The 18,316-nt window shown below is 44.2% G+C and overlaps 3 protein-coding genes across 3 annotated transcripts in view; 2 read left to right on the forward strand and 1 right to left on the reverse strand.

The window, feature by feature from the left end:
- Nucleotides 1–18,316, reverse strand: part of MED12L (mediator complex subunit 12L) — a 326,097-nt gene that overhangs the window by 117,221 nt on the left and 190,560 nt on the right. The gene's annotated exons all lie outside the window — the stretch shown is intronic.
- GPR87 (G protein-coupled receptor 87) lies at nt 12,367–18,271 on the forward strand. The gene is made up of 2 exons (XM_060149611.1): nt 12,367–12,494; nt 17,166–18,271. The coding sequence occupies exons 1-2, from the start codon at nt 12,461–12,463 to the stop codon at nt 18,206–18,208; spliced, it is 1,077 nt and encodes a 358-aa protein (XP_060005594.1). The 5' UTR covers nt 12,367–12,460; the 3' UTR covers nt 18,209–18,271.
- P2RY14 (purinergic receptor P2Y14) overlaps nt 12,462–18,316 on the forward strand; it is a 79,370-nt gene continuing 73,515 nt past the window's right edge. The window contains exon 1 of the mRNA XM_060149613.1: nt 12,462–12,494. The gene's annotated coding sequence lies outside the window, so the exon portion shown is untranslated. The remainder of the gene's footprint in view (nt 12,495–18,316) is intronic.

Genomic DNA, 18,316 nt, shown 5'->3' on the forward strand with positions numbered 1-18,316 from the left:
AAATAGTACGGTCTCATCTCTTCAACATCAATATTCTCTTTTCCCGTTAGCCCCAAACATTCTAATTTCCTGTTGCAAAGACGAAACAAAATATCTATGTATATTTTGTGGTATGAAAAAGAAGTATCCACACGGTGCCTACAGCCACCAGTACAACAATGAAAAGGGGCGACCGCATGTAGATAGCAGCTCAAAGTTCAGTCGAAGCCATCCTACGGAGGCAGATGGTAGAACATACTTTCACCACATTGCTGTTTCTTCATAATTAATCGAGCAGAATCTCTCTGCCCCCTTCTCCCCAGTATACCCGATTCCAATTACCAAAATTTCCCAAGTGCTAGACATGTTAAGTTAGACCATATGAAAATGCCATCTATAAAAACATTTCCATTTCAGTTCAACCTAATGCATCAGCATCAAGGAAGAAGAAACCTTAGAGCTTTTGAGAAAGTATTCATCCCAAAGTGAATACAATGCCATTAAGTTCTAAAATCCTATAATGAACGCTCTCGTCTTACAAGCTCATCAATTTCAGGTGAAAAGGAAAATATTAAGTGAGGGGGAAATTACTAAAAATGAGGGGCAGGTTTGGAGCTGGCACTGGGTAACAAGGCTCTAGGTCCCCCAGGCTACTGGTAGAAACCCCATGGAGAGACCTGGGGCAGCCCCACCATGAAGTCAGATGTCACAAACTGTAACCCACAAACAGCTTTATTTGGTCTGTTTTAATGAAATTAAGCCAGAATTTTTTTAATCTAAATTTTCGAAATTCGTGCAATTTTATATAAAAATCCATTTTTTATAGTCTCATGGCAGGTGACCCACACACCTGCATGGCAACAGCCCAGAGCCTGGGAGTGGGGCAACACTCCCCAGTTCACCGCAGCCCCCAGCCTTCCCGATCATTTTTCCTAACACCGAAGCTGTCAGCTGTATTTTATTGGCCTGATGGTGCTGCGATTATTTCTTCTTATACCTGGCTCACTTTTCTCACTGACATTAGATTTGGGGCTCTATATGAATTTGCAATCCGTCGCTTTAGTCCCCTCACTTCACAGTGAGCTGTTTAGAAACATCGGAGGACAGTGTCGGATCAGCTTTTCTCCTGGTCTTTGGCCATGCCTTCCGTGAGATCACCTGCCAATTCCTATTCTCTCTGCCCTTCCTGGGTTGTACTGTTTCACTTCGTTCATAAAGAAAAAAAGATAATTAATGCCAGTGAAGTTGACAGCAGGAACTACTTTAAAGAAAATGTTATATATGTATGTATGTGGGTGTGTATGTATTCACACACACACACACACACACACACACACACACATTATACAAAATAAATTATCTGTGATGCCAGATCTTTTTACTACATTGGGGCGGGGGTGGGGTGGGGGGATTTATTTCTTTATAAATTGAAGTACTGTTGATTTACAATGTTTCAGGTGTACAGCAAAGTGATTTGGTTATAGACAGACATTTTTTTCAGATTCTTTGCCGTTATAGGCTATTATAAGATACTGAATATAGTTCCCTGTGCTACACAGTAGGTCCTTGTTGTTTATCTATTTTATATATAGCAGTGTGTATCTGTTAATCCCCAAAATTCCTATTTCTTGTTTTTATGAGAGGAAAAAAAATGAGACACGGTGAGGGTTTGATGCCGATGAAAACTGTACGAGATCCACTAGCATTCAAGACCTCACTAAAGAATCTTTACCATTGATGGTAGGGGTTGAAGCTGAAGGAAGACTTGTCTCTTAAGTACCTGTCTTAATTCATTAATTTAAACAAAAAGCATTGCAGTGTCATTAAACTGTGATGCGAAAAACTAGGGTAGCTAGCTTGACACCCAATTCTATTGAGAGTGGCCTTGAGGACACCTACCCACTCATCCACAACCCAGATAACCATAGTGATGACCTCATTAGAATGGTGACCATGGCAACCACCATCATCACCGTGAAGAATAATTACGACCCTTAAGTATAATGCTTAAGCCATGGAATGACCCTTCGAAAACAAGGAACAACATCTCCATAAGCCTGTGAAAAGTACTCTCCTTTCTTAATAGGTTGGTAAATGGTAATCAAACAACTGAAGACTTTACCTGGGGTCTTAGATTCTGAGAATTTTTTTTAAGGGACCAGAAGCCACTTGAAATGCATTTGGGTTAGAACAGATTCATTCAAAACCACTACTCTGGCTATTGGGACTGTAGCCTGTAACCTCTCTGACCAGCTAACTCTGTATTAATAGTCCAGGATTTCACTGTGTATACATTAGACTTTCCCGAAACAGAACACAAACATATACATTTCAATTAAGGAAACGATAAAAATTGGACTATATGAGTAATAAGATTTTCACTGTTAAGCAGAAAAAAGATTTGCCAGGAATGACATTGCTGCAGCACTTACAATATAAAATGGACTTGCACACAGTACCTCTCCAGATTCTCACAGTGCCTTTGCGAGCCAGGCCAGGTACTTATTATTTTCCGCATTTCACAGACAGGCAAGCTCCAGCTCCGAGAGCTAAAAGGCTTTGCCCAGGGTCAGAGCCAAAGACTCAGTCAAAACCGTAACACCCGCCGATTGCAGTGGGGTCCAGGGCACCATCCAGGCTGCTTCTGAGGTGCCACCGATCAAGCCAAGCAGCACAGCGGAGAGGCAGCCTGTTATGGGGCCACAAAAACTGGAGCTCGTCTCCTGGCTTTGCTTCTCACTGTCTGTGTGACGTTGAGCAAGCTGTTGAAGCTCGCCGAGGCTCTCCACCTGCACAATGACCAGGTCTGGGGTAAGGTTATAAGGAAGCATTAGACACAAACCTTGCCTTCAAGGGGTTTACAACCCAGGTCACACCCCCCTCTCCCCCTCCCCCCTCCCTACATCAATCCGTGAGTGAGTGAGTGAGGAACTAAGGAAGTAATCAGAGGTCACCTGGAAAAAGAAAAGTTAAATCCAAATGTGAACCAAAACATGCTTAATTGTAAGCTACAGGTGTCAAGCATAACTTTGCAAAGAGAACTTCAGGGTAGTACCTGAAAAACCAGAATGAAGGCTGTGTGCTTTGCATTCCAACACCTTTGGGTCACTGACTCCAAGCCTGCATTAATGAAGTGCCTTATGAATACAGTGACCTGATTCTATCACAGAAAGAAGTCAATATACCCAGTGAGGTAACTTGTTTGTTTCCCAAGGCCTTCAGCAGAGCTGTATCTTAGCAGCATTGGAAGACACACACACACACACACACACACACACACACACACACACTCACACTCTCTCTCTCTCTCTCTCTCTCTCTCTCTCTCTCCTCTCTCTCTCTCTCTCTCTCTCTCTCTCTCTCATTCTCTCTCTCTCTCAGGCTTAAATTGGGAAAGATTCTTACGTTACAGGTGATTCCAAAATGCAAGAAAGGCTGCACCTTTCACCAGAAGTTTTGCATTAGGTGGGTCTTGTGAACATTACATCTCTCCACTGAACTTTAGGGACTACAGCAGTATTCCCAGTATTCCCATATGCTCTACTGGCTTAGTATAGCTTTTCTACAAAAAAAGTGACCCCTCTCCACCCTCCCGCCAAAAAAAAAAACCCTCAGAAATTCTTGCAGCTCCAGACGTGAGCTTCTTAAGAACACATTGAAAAGTGGAGGACAAATAAGAGAGAGAATTATACTACAACTCTGTCACTTGAGAACCACCATCACCAAATAATCAGTCCAAAAAATCGTGAGCAGCAAGCTCTACGGAGCTTGCTCTGGGGAGCAAGCATTTAACTGGCATTTATCTTTCAAATCTTGACCAGAAAGGCAATAACGAGGCCCTGGGAAGCCGGGGAGAATTAAGGATCGCATGGCCTGCTGCGCTCGCCTGCCGGCTCTGCCTGCTGAGGAGGGAGTTCCCCAGCCCGGCACAGCAGCTGCCCGCCCGTGTGGAGACCGAGCCCGGGAACGGTGAGAACAAAGCTGTGTGCCCATCGCAGCAGGTCCGGAGCCCCGGGTGCTGATGCTCCCCCGGTCTTCCCACTGCCCTTCCAGGCTACAGCGGAGGTTTGCGTATCCAGCACACCTGGGTTCAGTCAAGCCTCTGCTCCACCGTTAATAAACCTTTCCTTCCTTGAGACACAGAATCTCCATTTTTCCAACCATAAAAGCAGTTTAACAATACGACCAGTTAGGGTTTTCACTTAAAGGCCTCAGAAGAGGGCTGGGCACAGAGAAAAGGTCAACTGTGACAATTAATTAATTCTCGGGTGTGCACTAAACAACAAGATCTCCTGCCACTATTCTTTCTGGGTTGCTAAGCGGTACCAGGAAAGTCATTTTGTTAAGAATGCTAAGTGTTGGTCACCGAAGCGAGAAAAATCAGGAGTTGGTAGAGAGGGAGGAAGAAAGGCATGTTTATCGTCAACGTAGAACATTGGATGATCCATATAGGTCAAATGTCGTCATAGAAGAGTAAACGATAAACGCACCGAGAGTTGCAAAATCAAGCGTCTACAGGACCTGGCGAGCAATGCTCCCGAGTGAGGAGGCCCAGGGACGTCAGCAGAGGATGCCGTGAGCCGGTGACCCAGACAGCATATTCTCCAAAGGGAAGAGTCAGCGAACACTGCTGGACCGTTCACGCTCACTGTGGGCAGATCTTCTTTTCCAAGACAGGATCCAAATCTGCATGCTTAAGGGAAATTTCCTGCTCTTTTCCACATGGTTCAGGCCAAGCCAAACTACATCTCCAGTTTAGAAGATCCGCAGTTCCTTCACGAGCTTGACAGGGAAAACAAATCCCACCGCCGCCCTATCCTGGCCCTCCCGTTTCCGGCCCTCCAATACCAACCCCAGAACTGCTCTGCATGTGGACTCCAGGGCAGGATCATGGGAAAAACCGCAGATACGGTTTCAGTCAGATCTGATGGGAATGCTGATCCTACGCATTACTGGCTGTGTGAGTCAGGGCAAGTTAATTAACATGTCTAAACCTCAGATCTTCCCAGCTGGGGAAGAAAATGGGAATAAAACACACCTAGGGCACGGGCTGCTATGAGGGCTGCAGGAGAAATCAAGCACCAAGTTCAAGGCCTAAGACAAAGGAGACACTGAGGACATGTTCATCCTTTTCTACCATTTCATTTCACTCATTTAAAAAGCCAGCTTAGGGCTTCCCTGGTGGCGCAGTGGTTGGGAGTCTGCCTGCCGATGCGGGGGACGTGGGTTCGTGCCCTGGTCCGGGAAGATCCCACATGCTGCAGAGCGGCTGAGCCCGTGAGCCATGGCCGCTGAGCCTGCGCGTCCGGAGCCTGTGATCCGCAACGGGAGAGGCCACAATGGTGAGAGGCCCGCGTACCGCAAAAAAAAAAAAAAAAAAAAAAAAAAAAGCCAGCTTACAACTAACAACATCGCAACACAGTTAATAGTCAAAGGATCATATCAATGGTTGGCTGGAAAAAACCTAGAAGGTCTCCTCTCAGCCTCGATGCTATCTAACCTCAGGAATGGCTGTGAAACCCAGGACTGCCACAGACATCGCCTTCTTGAGAGGTCAGCTCTCAAGAAGCTCTCAGCTAGGGGAGCAGTAGGTGGCATGACAGGGTTCCTGCCCATCAGTGAGATCCTGGACCCAAGCCCATGACTACAGCTGAAGCAATGCTCATCCCAACACCCTGCAGGCGCTGGGACGCGCAGAGTATGCACAGCGGCTCTGCTGTAAACTGCACGGGGGGCCCGGGAGCTTCGGTGCTGCTGTTGAAGAACGAGCAGGCAGATGAGGCTCAGAGGCAACCGGTACGAAGCTCTTGGAGCAAAACGATCAAATGACTCCTCACGGGGCGGCTGAAACTACAAACAGGCAACAGTTCTCAGGTGGTGAGAAATGAGTTTCATTCACCCTGTGCCCAACCCATCAATCACTAAATGCATTCTACTGGGTACCGACAACATGCACCAGGGGCTTGTAAGACTTAGCCCATACCCTGCACAGCTGTGCCAGATGCTTCATAAACAGTCTCACTTCAACCTCACCGCATAGTGGATACATCACCACAGCCACTGTACACATGAGGAGACTGAGGGTCAGAAAGCTGAAAGGCGGCAGAGCTGGGGTCGGCACCACACCGCCACCATGTCGGCCAGGGGTAGGAGCAAGGGTTTGTTTGTTTTGTTTTTTTAAGCCAAGTGAGGAAAAATATTTTTAAATGTAAGACATGAAATGAGAAGCTTAGCAGAATCTTCCATCGGTACTATATCTACCTCTACCCCCCACCCTCTCTCTCTTTTTCCTGTGGTAAGCATAGTGTTTTGTTCTTTTTTTTTTTTTTTTTTTTTTGAAAGAGTTGTCTGAAACCATTCCCTTACTTCCTCACCTCACAAGTATTACCCAAGCCTCTGTCATCAGCCCTCTGCTCTGCCCCTACTTCCCCCCGTCCCCAGCCCCTGCACTCAGGCAGCACGACATATGCAGCCCTGGCAAAGACCAACAGTGACCTCCCTGTTACTAAATCCCATCCAATGACGCTTCGCTGTCCTAGGTCTCTTGACTTCCCTGCAGGAGAAAACTAGTTACGACTTCTCATTTCATAAACTCCCATCTCGGTTCACAGGCCATTAATCTTTGCCGGTAATCCTTCCAGTTCTCTGAGCACTCCTTCAGGCACTTCACTTTCCCGAGAATTGCTCCTTAAAAGCTTCGAAGTCAGCCTTCTCCTATTCTCACTCTACTGGGCAGGTTCATCCTGGGCAACCTCAGCCACTCCCATCGCTTCTTCTATCACAGATCTTCTGTTGATCTTAAATGTACCTCACCAGCCAGGAGCACCTCCTCAGGCTCCAGACCTCTATCTTCAATTCCTTAGTAGACATCTCCACATGGATGCTACGCGGGCATCCTGAAATCAACAAACCTAAACCTGAACTCCACCCATTCTTTCATGTGCCCCTCCTCTCACGGGGCCCTAACTTCAGTGAAAGAGACCGACACCCACTGCCAAATCCTGGGAGGACACAACACTCCCCGTCCCTTTGCACCAACATCAGTCAGCCACTCACTGCTCAATATGCCTCGATCTGTCACATCTCTCCACCACTCAAGGCCATCATCGTCTCCCCAGCAGACTACTGCATGTTACCTTGGGCCATGCTCAGCATTTCCATGTGCTCCTTTCCCATCGGACCTTCAGCAAACCTGCCACAAGCCAGGCATCGAAGCTGCCATGGAACCTCCCTGATCCCTGCTTCCCCTCATCAGGGGACACCTCTACCGCTGGATTTCTATAGCATCCCAACCTCTCACTCTGTATTTTGTGGTCTGTTGTACGTCTGGATCCTCCAGTAGATTCTAAATTCCTTGATGGCAGAAACTTACCCTCCCCTTTACCCTCTTTATAATCCCTGAGCGTGGACCACCAGTAGACTTTGAGAAAATGACCTCATAGAAAAGGTCAGATTCTGACCTTGACACTGAAGGGGAGGTAGAGATTCCCAAGGTAGGGAAAGAGGGGGAGAAAGGAGGCCATGCAGGAGCAGGAATGGGTATGAAGAAAAATCGGGGACTGAACACAAGGCACGCCCCTGAGAGGCAACAGTTAGGTTAACGGAGAGAATCCCCGATCAGATGAAAATGATTGTGAATTCCATGTAGGCAAGGATTAGTGGAAATAACACAGGCAAAAGCTACGTTCACAAAGCACATAATTCATAAACATATATTCTCACTTAACCTCATAATGATTCTATAGAGTAGGTATTATTGTCATCTGATTCAGAGGATTAATTATGGGACAAGAAGATTTCTCCCAAAGTTGAGTGCCAACTTTTAATTATCAGAACCCAGCATCCTTTGGCTTCCACACTCCATGATCTCCAACAGTAAAAAAAAAAAAAAAAAAAATTCCTTATATTTCATTAGTAACTGTAATTCAAGAAGTTCCCTGTCTTATCATACTCAGGGTTAGAGAACATGATGACATGGGTAATTTAGAAAGAAGAATCTAGCAACAAGAAGCAGGACAGCCAGCTTCAAGAGGAGAGAAGCAGGAAGACCAGAGAGGAGGTCAGTACAGGGCCACATGTGACACTAGGAGGGCCTGGATCTGGAAGATGACTGGGAGGAGCAAGGTGAGGACAGAAACAAAGGAATGATATTGTAACAGAAGCAGCAGAAAGACTAGATAAGTGACTGACTAGATGGGGGCAAGGAAGAGAGAAAGATCCAGTCCAGTACTGAGGTCTTAAGCTCTCTCAACTAAGAGATGAACCAAATATTCACACACAGGGATGAAAGGAAAATGATGTGTGCCAAAGGAAGGAAAGACAGTTCAAGTTTAGAAATGCTGAGTTTGAGGAACACAGACAGACGACACACTCCAGCGTACACAGTGGACTGAAGTCTGGGAAAGGGAAGGTTGTAGAAGAGAGGTGATGGCCGACCATCCGAGGAGACATGCACGCTCGTGAGAAAAAGAAAACGCAAAAATGAGGAGCCGTGGCCTAAATTAGGGGAGGCATTTCATCTAGAGAAGGTAGTATAAGAGACTAAGGAGGCAAGAGGATACTCTCATAAGCCAGCTGAGGAGAATAAAACATCTCATTTCCCAAACCTGGAACACAAACTTGACTCCAGAAAAATCCAAATATCATGTCTGAACGAATTAAAACCCAACTCTCTCATATAGTTTCCATAGGAATTAAGAAAATGGGAGTATGGATGCCCCCAAAGTACAAATAATCACCCACAGCCAGGGTCTCTGGATTTTGAACCGAATTCTAAAAGAAGAAACTCATGGGGCTTCCCTGGTGGCGCAGTGGTTGAGAGTCTGCCTGCTGATGCAGGGGATGCGGGTTCGTGCCCCGGTCCGGGAAGATTCCACATGCCGCGGAGCGGCTGGGCCCGTGAGCCACGGCCGCTGAGCCTGCGTGTCCAGAGCCTGTGCTCTGCAACGGGAGAGGCCACGACAGTGAGAGGCCCACATACCGCAAAAAAAAAATACATGGTAAAAGAAGAAAACTCATAAATGAATCATGAGGTTTAGACATGTTAAGCAGTGCCCCTCACCTACGTCAAGGGGTGGAAACTCCTGCTGAATGTATTTTGCATTTCACTATCTTCTTCAAGAGGTGACAGGGAATGTGCTTACTAGGTGCTTTTCCCTGGCCTTGAAAACTCATCCATTATTGCACAGTGAGCTGCTAGCTTGTATCTATTCCTTTCCTCTTCTGTATACTATTTGTTCCTTTTAAACTTCATTCAAATATAATTTACATACCATAATTTTCATCCATTTTAAATGTACAATTCAATGATTTTTAATTAATTTATAGAGCTGTGCAACCACCATCATAATCCAGTTTTTATCACCCTAATAGAACCCCTCATACCCTTACAGTGAGTCTCCACGCCCACCCCTAGCCCTCATCTACTTTCCACCCCTATAGACTTGCCTCTTCTAGACATTTCACCTTAGTGGTATTTTGTATCTGGCTTCTTTCCCTAGCAACACGTTTTTGAATTCATCCATATTATAGGTGTATTTCACTCCTTTTTATTGCTGAGTAGTATTCCATTATGTGATTTTACTGCCTTTGGTTTATCCATTCATCAGTTGACATTTGGGGTGATTCAACTCTTAGCTATTATGAATAATGCTACTAAAAACGTATATGCTACTTGCATGTAAGTCTTTGCATAGGTCTATGTTTCCATTTCTCTTGAGTAGATACCTATAAGTGGAATTGTTGGGTCAGATGATAAATTTAGGTGAAACTTTTTTAAAAACTACCAACCTGTTTTCAAAGTGGCCGTATGATTTTAAATTCCCACCAGCGGTGGACAAGGGTTCCTACCTCTCCACATCCTCGGTGAAATTTCTAATTGTCTTTTTTATTTATAGCCATTCTGGTTGATGTGAAATAGCACCTCACCGTGTTTTTTATTTGAATTCCCCCAATGACTAATGATATTGAGCATTTTTTCATGTGCTTTTGGTAAAATGTCTATACAAATCTTTAGACCACTTTTTAGTTGGGCTGTTTTTTTCTTATTAGGAAGTTGTAGAAGTTCTCTGTATGTTGTGAATTGAATCCTTCATCAGAAACATGATATGCAAATATTTTCTCCCAGACTCTTTTCCGTGTCCTCCTTAATGGCTGTCTGCTATCTCTTACTGCTGCTGTGGCTCACCCACTTCTAGACACTGCTTCTCCTCCAGTGTGGAGAAGCCATACTGGATTTCCTGTTATCAAGTAAGGTATAAGTGAAGCCAGAAAGATGGAAAACCACATAACTTGCCCACAGAGGAACAGAAAATTAGAGATGTCTTTCACGTAAACTCCTTGAAATGTTTCCATGAGAACCTGGATTCAAGAAAATAAGGTTTGCTGAAATCCAAAGGTCATTATTATGAAGTTTAGAAAACTGCCTCAATCCCAGTAAACTTTTATGAGTGGGGGGAAAAAAAGTAGGGTTTTACCTCCTTGCCTTACTTTAAAAACACGGCAACACCGACACTCAAAAAGGCGGGAGTCTAAGAGCCCTAATCATTGTCTATGATCCATTAACCAATGGATACCTTTTGACCACCCACTATATACCACCTACCCTAGCGATTCAAGGTGAGAGGCATGGACAGGGCTTCTAAACTCTCAAAAGAGATGATTGGTGGAGGGGAGGAAATCACTGAAAATTCGGACACCACTTTTTTTTTTTTTTTTTTTTTTTTTTTTTTTTTTTTTGTTGCGGTATGCCGGCTTCTCACTGTTGTGGCCTCTCCCGTTGCGGAGCACAGGCTCCGGACGCGCAGGCTCAGCGGCCATGGCTCACGGGCCCAGCTGCTCCGTGGCATGTGGGATCTTCCCGGACTGGGGCACGAACCCGTGTCCCCTGCATCGGCAGGCGGACTCTCAACCACCGCGTCACCAGGGAAGCCCGGACACCACTTTTTCCATCTACTACCAAATCCAGCCCCTGAACTTCACGTGTTACTAGGGAGCAGAAGAGAAGGACAAAGTAACAGAGAAAGAAACATGTGCCTATCCACTTGCGGCCCAATTCTTAAATATACTTTTGCTTCCGAAGTGCTCTCTCCCTGCTGACTCAGCAGATGCAACTGCTGATGCAATCGGAAGATTGCCTTGTACTTGGAGGGGACGAGCTTACTTGGGGGCTCTCTGCAGCTGTGTGGTATAGAAGCAATATCAGTGAGGGGACACGAAGGCCTCACATGGTTTCATTTCATGAGAAACAGTGCAACTTCCCTACAGTGAACTGTTCCCGAAACACATCTGGCTTCAGCAGCACACTTACGACAACAGTTCCCAGGATGTCTTCTCTCTTGGATCGACACCTGAGGAAAGTCAGAAAACAGGGACTAGACACAGAGAAGGCTGCTCAAGGAGAACTGGGGGGGCTGTCCTAGAGCATTCAGAGCAACGTCACGTGCACATATGGTCTCAGGTAATCCTGATAAAAAGGTTGTGAGGAATCCAAAAATCACACACCAGTCACTCAAAGCCAATTTAATGATTCACTCCTAGCCAAACTCTGAGGTTGGATGGAATCCAGTTAGCACAGAGAAATACAGGGACTTATGAGACAAACGTTCAAATGGTAATAAATTCTTAATGGGAACCTACGTTTGAGGAAAACGTAGAAGCCCACATAAATCTGAGTCCTGATAGGGATTTTTTTTAGGGCCTTCAGTCCAAAATTCCAAAAAGGTCGGGTGACGATGAAGGTCACACAGCTGGTTAGTGTAAAGCCACAACTAGAACCCTAGAGATTACAGGAATGATTGGATGCTGAATATATCTGAGCTTATAAAACACTCTTTACATATATCAGCGCTAGATCTCTTAATTTATATACAATTGGAGATTGTGAAAACGTCTCATCATACATGTATGTAAGTACATGTGCTGAGGTTAGGGGCTGGGGCGTGTAGAGTGAGGCAGAAGCAGGATGGCAAGGCATAGGCTAATATGTCCTGAGCACATTCTTTGACCTAGGTTCTGACAGGTGCCTTATGGACTATGTCACATAATCCTTATCACAATCCTGTTGTATGGTTGCTATTATTCTCATTTCAGAGATGAGGACACTCAGTCACAGAGATGTTAAGTAACTTTCCCAGGGCCACACAGTGGTATTCAGATGGAGAGAGCGTACACAGAAACGGTCCATGCTTCCTGGCACACTGAAAGAGCACAGAAAAACAGACAATTCTTATGTGGCACAGTCGTTCCTATCCAAAGAATAAGCCTTTTCTGAATCGTGGGGATATCTTTTTGTTTTTTTCTTCTTTTTTTAAAAGTAAAGATCGAAATACTGTGTGTTCAAATTCCTGCCTAACTGTTTCTCTCCCCCCCACCCCGGCCCCCAGAAATCAAACCAGGAATAACCTATGCTGAGCCCTTGCGTCAATCGTCCCCGAGTGTTTCCTGACACGTATTTTTGCTTACAGTCCCTCAGAACTAAAGAATGGGGCTCAACGTGACATTTGCAAAATTACCAGGTAAGCGGTAGGGAAAAATGCAAAGAAAATCTTACTTGATCAATAACTGTTATTTACACTATGTGGCCATTTAGGGGTTTTAGCGGTCACCAACCAACTAACAAAATAAACCAGCATTTATCCTTGCCTTTCATTAAATGTAAAACAGCAAACATGCAGGGTGGCGTCACTGAGAGAAATTTAACTTGCCGTCACTTTGTTTTTAAGCTTTGTTTCATCTAGAGACCATCTCTAAAAGAACAAGAAAGATTAAACTAGTAATTGGGGAAGTTTTTCATACCCAAACTAAAGTACATATTACTTTTCAGATGTAACAGTCTAGATCAAGGTTCACTGAGATTCCCCAAGAGGTCAAGACAACATCTACCTACACTACTGGGTAGCTAGAAAATGGTCATGCAAGGGCAGCTGTGCCAGGGGAGTGACACCCTGCAATTGGCGTGACTTTCGTATTTCATTCCCACCTGGCAGGTAGAGCAGTGATATATCGTTGATACTTTCACACTTTGTGCCTAAGTGTGACATGCCCCAACGAGCAACAATGCAGCTTCACCAAAAGCAAAAGGACCAAGATTCTTCAACACATATCGTTCAGAATGTGACTGCTATTAATGACACAAAAGTCAGAGAGTGAACATCTACTGAGTACTAGACACTGTGCTTGAAACGTATGCAGAGCATTTAACTCTCAGAAGATCCAGCCAAGTGGCCGCTATTTATTCCATCTTACAAAGTCATGAAGTGACTGAACCAGCATTGTCAAAGAGGACTGCCTGCAATGCCCTCTATCTGCCCTGTCCAATACAGGAGCCCCATGTGGCTAAAGCAGTATCTGGCTACAAAGCCCACGCGTTTCTCCAGCACACACAGGTGAACACACGATCCCCCTTACACACAAACACAGGCAGCCACAGCCGCAACACACACATCCCACAAAACCACTCTCACAAACCCACTGGCACAAAATGATGATTTACTGTGGAACCAGTGTTCGCATGTCATTGCCTCTGCTAATTCAGTTTAAAAGGAGTTGGAAGAGGGGGAGCAGAGGGGAGAATAAGAAAGGGATTTTTACCCTCAATGATCACCCTGTAATCAAGCTCTGCACTAAACGAACAGGGAATAACATCTTGGGAGATAAGGAGTGTGTGAGCTGTGAGAAAACAGCCTTTACACTGTCAAAACAGCTTCCAGTTTTTCTTAATTGAATCACCAAACTACTTGTCATTAAAAATGTTCCCTAACCTGGCCAAGCTCTTTACTGACAGCAAAGAACAACACGATAAAACCTCCTGGGGAAAGAAAGCCACTCACTTTTAACGGTCTTTGTTCCTGAGTGGGAACATTGCAGAGAAACGCTTCTGGGCATAGCCACAGGCTTTGGAAAAACTGGGGCAATGATACAGAAGAGAAGAAAGGCTGGCAGGAAAGAATATACCACAGACTTAAATTCTAAAAAAAAAAAAAAAAAAAAAAAAACTATGTCACACAGAACTCTCTATATTAAGTTCTGAACCTTCCAGAGCAACCCACAGATGGTTATTCCTGCTTCGCAGGAACCATTTTTCTCTCCACTACCATATTTATTGCATAGGATAACCCGTAACAGGCTTTAACCACTAATTTGTTTCAGCTGCCTCATAAATGTAGAATTTGTAAATGAAGTAATAAACAAGCCCAAGCCTATTCCACTGAATTAAGAAATCCTATATTCTAGAGCGTTAATCCCGTACATAAACTAAAGAAGCAAAACTGTGAGGTGACATGCTCAGCAGACTGTCTCAAAGCCACGGAACGGTTCAATAATCACTGTGGAACAAGGTTACTCATACCTGATGTTATTTATGACTCAGAGTATCTTTAAGGACTATTTCTGACTAATGCTGATTTAAGACTGTGTTTGATGATAAACATAACTGATCAGTAAATCGTCATTTAGTAAGAGTGCTTGTTCATACAATTAAAACTTTAAAGTATATAATAAACAGATACAAAATCCCTACCCAACCCTGAGAAGTATGGGTCCTTCCGTTGCACAACGGAAAAGCACAGCAGATCCAGGGAGCCGACACTAAGGGTGGAAATACTCCATGCCTATTATGCTATGGTTCGCGAACCATTCTACTTGCATTTACGATGGTTTTGAAAATCATTCGTTAGTAATTGCTACAAGGTATAACCAGGGTTCCAGGAGATGATGCAGCTGCCCCTTTTCAGGCTGGGTCCCTCAGCTAGACCACTTATCCTGTGTAAAAGTTACTTGTCCTCTCTCTACTTCCCTTAGGGTTCTATTCTGGGTTAGATGAAAGTAACTGTTAATAGTTTCATTGGGGAAATTAAGTCAAGCAGGTATCTTAACCCAGGTAAAGCTGCACATCTTAAGAAGCTTCTCAGGGCATGGATGCTGATGTAGATCTGATGGAGCAGAAGCGGCCAAGACTGAGACACTTCATTAAGTTAAAGACAGGCTTGAACGACCCTGTTCCAAGACAACATTTGAAACTGGCAACAGGAGTACAGATGGCAGCTGAATCAGGCATTTTAAACTTGTAAAGCTTAATAAGACTGTGGGTCTCATCATAACAGGCTAGTCCAGGTATAAATTACCAGCCTGTGTAAGGACGTTTAAGCCAGGAATACCAGTTTTTAAAAACACTGGTAGCAGAGAATAAAAGGGAAAGAATCACCAAGGGGACAAGGTTACTCGGGAAGAGCCTACACTTAAATTTCAGGCAGCAATTTAAGAACCTGTTTTTAGATTATAATCATCAAAACTATCTTCCTGGATTCGCTTCTTCAAAGAAGGGAAACAAAATATATACTTCGCCGCCTGTCATGTAGGGAAATGAGGGCTAAATTCATGCTGTTAGCTCTAAAACAAAATCATTCCAAAACATAATTGTAACTATAGTAAACATTATTAGTGAGACGTGAAAATTCAGAAATGGCCTTCCTTGTCAACTTACATCCACACAGTTCATTTGTAAATTGTTAGCTCCAGTTTAAAAAAAAAAAAGACAAAATGTAACTGGATGGTCAAGAGATTTATGGGGGTGATTGCCCAGAGGGACTGCTGACAGCTGTGCAGGTCTGACCTCTGTGGAAGAGAGAGGGGAGCAAGGAGGCAGAGGAGGCAGATTCGGACTTCAGTGTAGTTTGAAGAAAGTTTTTTGTTTTTTTTTTTTTTTGCGGTACATGGGCCTCTCACCGTTGCGGCCTCTCCCGTGGCGGAGTACAGGCTCCGGACGCGCAGGCTCAGCGGCCCTGGCTCACAGGCCCAGCCGCTCCGCGGCATGTGGGATCTTCCCGGACCAGGGCACGAACCCGTGTCCCCTGCATTGGCAGGCGGACTCTCAACCACTGAGCCACCAGGGAAGCCCTGAAGAAAGTTTTGACCAGACTGATGCAAAGTCCTCCAGCCAAAGTCACTCGTCAGAGAAACCCCTACTGTCCCAGAAACAGGCTTGTCTTAGTATCACGTGCTCAGTTACTGGCTGGGAGCAGTCCATGCGAAGCATGGCATCAGCAAGAAAACAGTGCTGGGTTCAGAACACTGAGCTGGAGTTGCCCATCAATTACACTCCCTGCAGTAGGAGATCTGAGAGGCCCGTTCTCATGGCTGTCAGGCAAATCCAATGTTCATAAACCATTTCACTGATTATATGATACAGTGGTGCAGGTCTTTAACAACATGAACTCAAAATTCCAAAATAGCAAAAGGTTTAAAATTTTCATATTCTCAGCACAATACGTATAATCTAGACTTGTAAATTAAAATAGGTACCAGACTGCAATTATTTTTAATAACTGTCCTCCTTGAGAATGAATTTAAATATTAATGACAATTGTTCCTTTTTATTTCTCTTCCTAACGATGGTCCCTAAAGTTTCTTAAGTATTATGAAAAAAAAAAGTCATGGACAAAAAATTCAAAATGACCTGCTAGTTTTACTCTTTCCCAGTTCTTGATGATTAAATAGCTTAAAACTAAGAGAGAGAAAAAGATATTTCAAAGATCGCCTGCCAAAGACTGCACTAAAAGAATAACCACATGCTACCATTCTGTTATATAAAATTCTAATTTTCTGCTCCCAAATTTTGTTGATTCTATTTGTAAGGATATCAAACACTGAATTAAGAATCTAATCAAGGTAATTTTCACCGGTATATTTATTTTCATTTTCAAACAGTTAGCACAGAGAGCCAGAAATTCACATTTTACTCATGGGACTTGGGGGTGGGGGATTTAGGGGTGAGGTCACCAGTTTTTTTTTTTTTTAATGTTTTTTCATCTGTTTATTAAAGTATAGTTGATTTACAATGTTGTGTTAGTTTCTGGTGTATAGCAACGCGATTCAGTTCTCTCTCTCTCTCTCTATATATATATATACATACACACACACACACATTCTTTTTCATGTTCCTTTCAATTATGGTTTATTACAGGAAATTGAGTACAGTTCCCTGCACCATACAGTAGGACCTCGTTGTGTGAGGCCACCAATTCTTTAGGCACTCAAAGTATTCACAGTGCAATAAACTGAGTCTTTAAATTACTAAAGACATCTTTTAACTAGCCCGAAACGGCAATAGTTCAGCCTGTGAGGAAGCCCAGCACTCTGTAGGGCAGGCATCAAAGCACTGAAGTGACGTCTCCCCGCTTCTCCTACAGATAATGAGCTGCACGGTCCAGGGAATCACACCCCAAGTAACACAAGCGATGGACCCGGAAAGAACACCACCATTAACAACGAATTTGACACTGTCGTCTTGCCTGGGCTTTACCTCGTCATCTTTGTGGCAAGCATCTTGCTGAATGGTCTAGCAGTGTGGATCTTCTTCCACATTAGGAATAAAACCAGCTTCATATTTTATCTCAAGAACATAGTGGTTGCTGACCTCATAATGACGCTGACGTTCCCATTTCGAATAGTCCACGATGCAGGATTTGGACCTTGGGACTTCAAGTTTATCCTCTGCCGATACACTTCGGTTTTATTTTACGCCAACATGTATACTTCCATCGTGTTTCTCGGGCTGATAAGCATTGATCGCTACCTGAAGGTGGTAAAGCCGTTTGGCGACTCTCGCATGTACAGCATAACCTTTACAAAGATTTTGTCTATTGGTGTCTGGGTGCTCATGGCTATCCTGTCCTTGCCAAACATCATTCTAACAAACAGTCAACCAACTCGGGAAAATATTCATGAGTGCATGAAACTTAAGAGTCCTCTGGGAGTGAAATGGCATAAGGCCATCATTTATGTCAACAGCTGCTTGTTTGTGGTTGTGCTGGCGATGCTGATAGGATGTTACATAGCCATATCCAGGTACATCCACAAATCCAGCAGGCAGTTCGTGAGCCAGTCCAGCCGAAAGCGAAGACACAACCAGAGCATTAGGGTGGTCGTGGCCGTGTTTTTCACCTGTTTCCTACCCTATCACTTGTGCAGGATTCCTTTCACTTTTAGTCACCTGGACAGACTCTTAGATGAATCGGCACACGAAATCCTATATTACTGCAAAGAAATGACGCTTTTCTTGTCTGCGTGCAACGTGTGCCTGGATCCGATAATTTACTTTTTTATGTGTCGCTCATTCTCAAGAAGGCTGTTCAAGAAATCAAATATCAGAACGAGGAGTGAGAGCATCCGATCACTGCAAAGTGTCAGAAGATCAGAGGTCCGCATATACTATGATTATACTGATGTGTAGGAGTTAAAGGCCACGAGGCCTTCTCTTGCTTGTCGAAGTCAATGTGTACAAAGTGTAAATAAATTTGTCTTTTGATTACCCTCGCTTGAGCCCATCGAAATATGGATG

This window comes from Lagenorhynchus albirostris, chromosome 5, assembly GCF_949774975.1.
Source record: "Lagenorhynchus albirostris chromosome 5, mLagAlb1.1, whole genome shotgun sequence".
NCBI lineage: Eukaryota > Metazoa > Chordata > Mammalia > Artiodactyla > Delphinidae > Lagenorhynchus > Lagenorhynchus albirostris.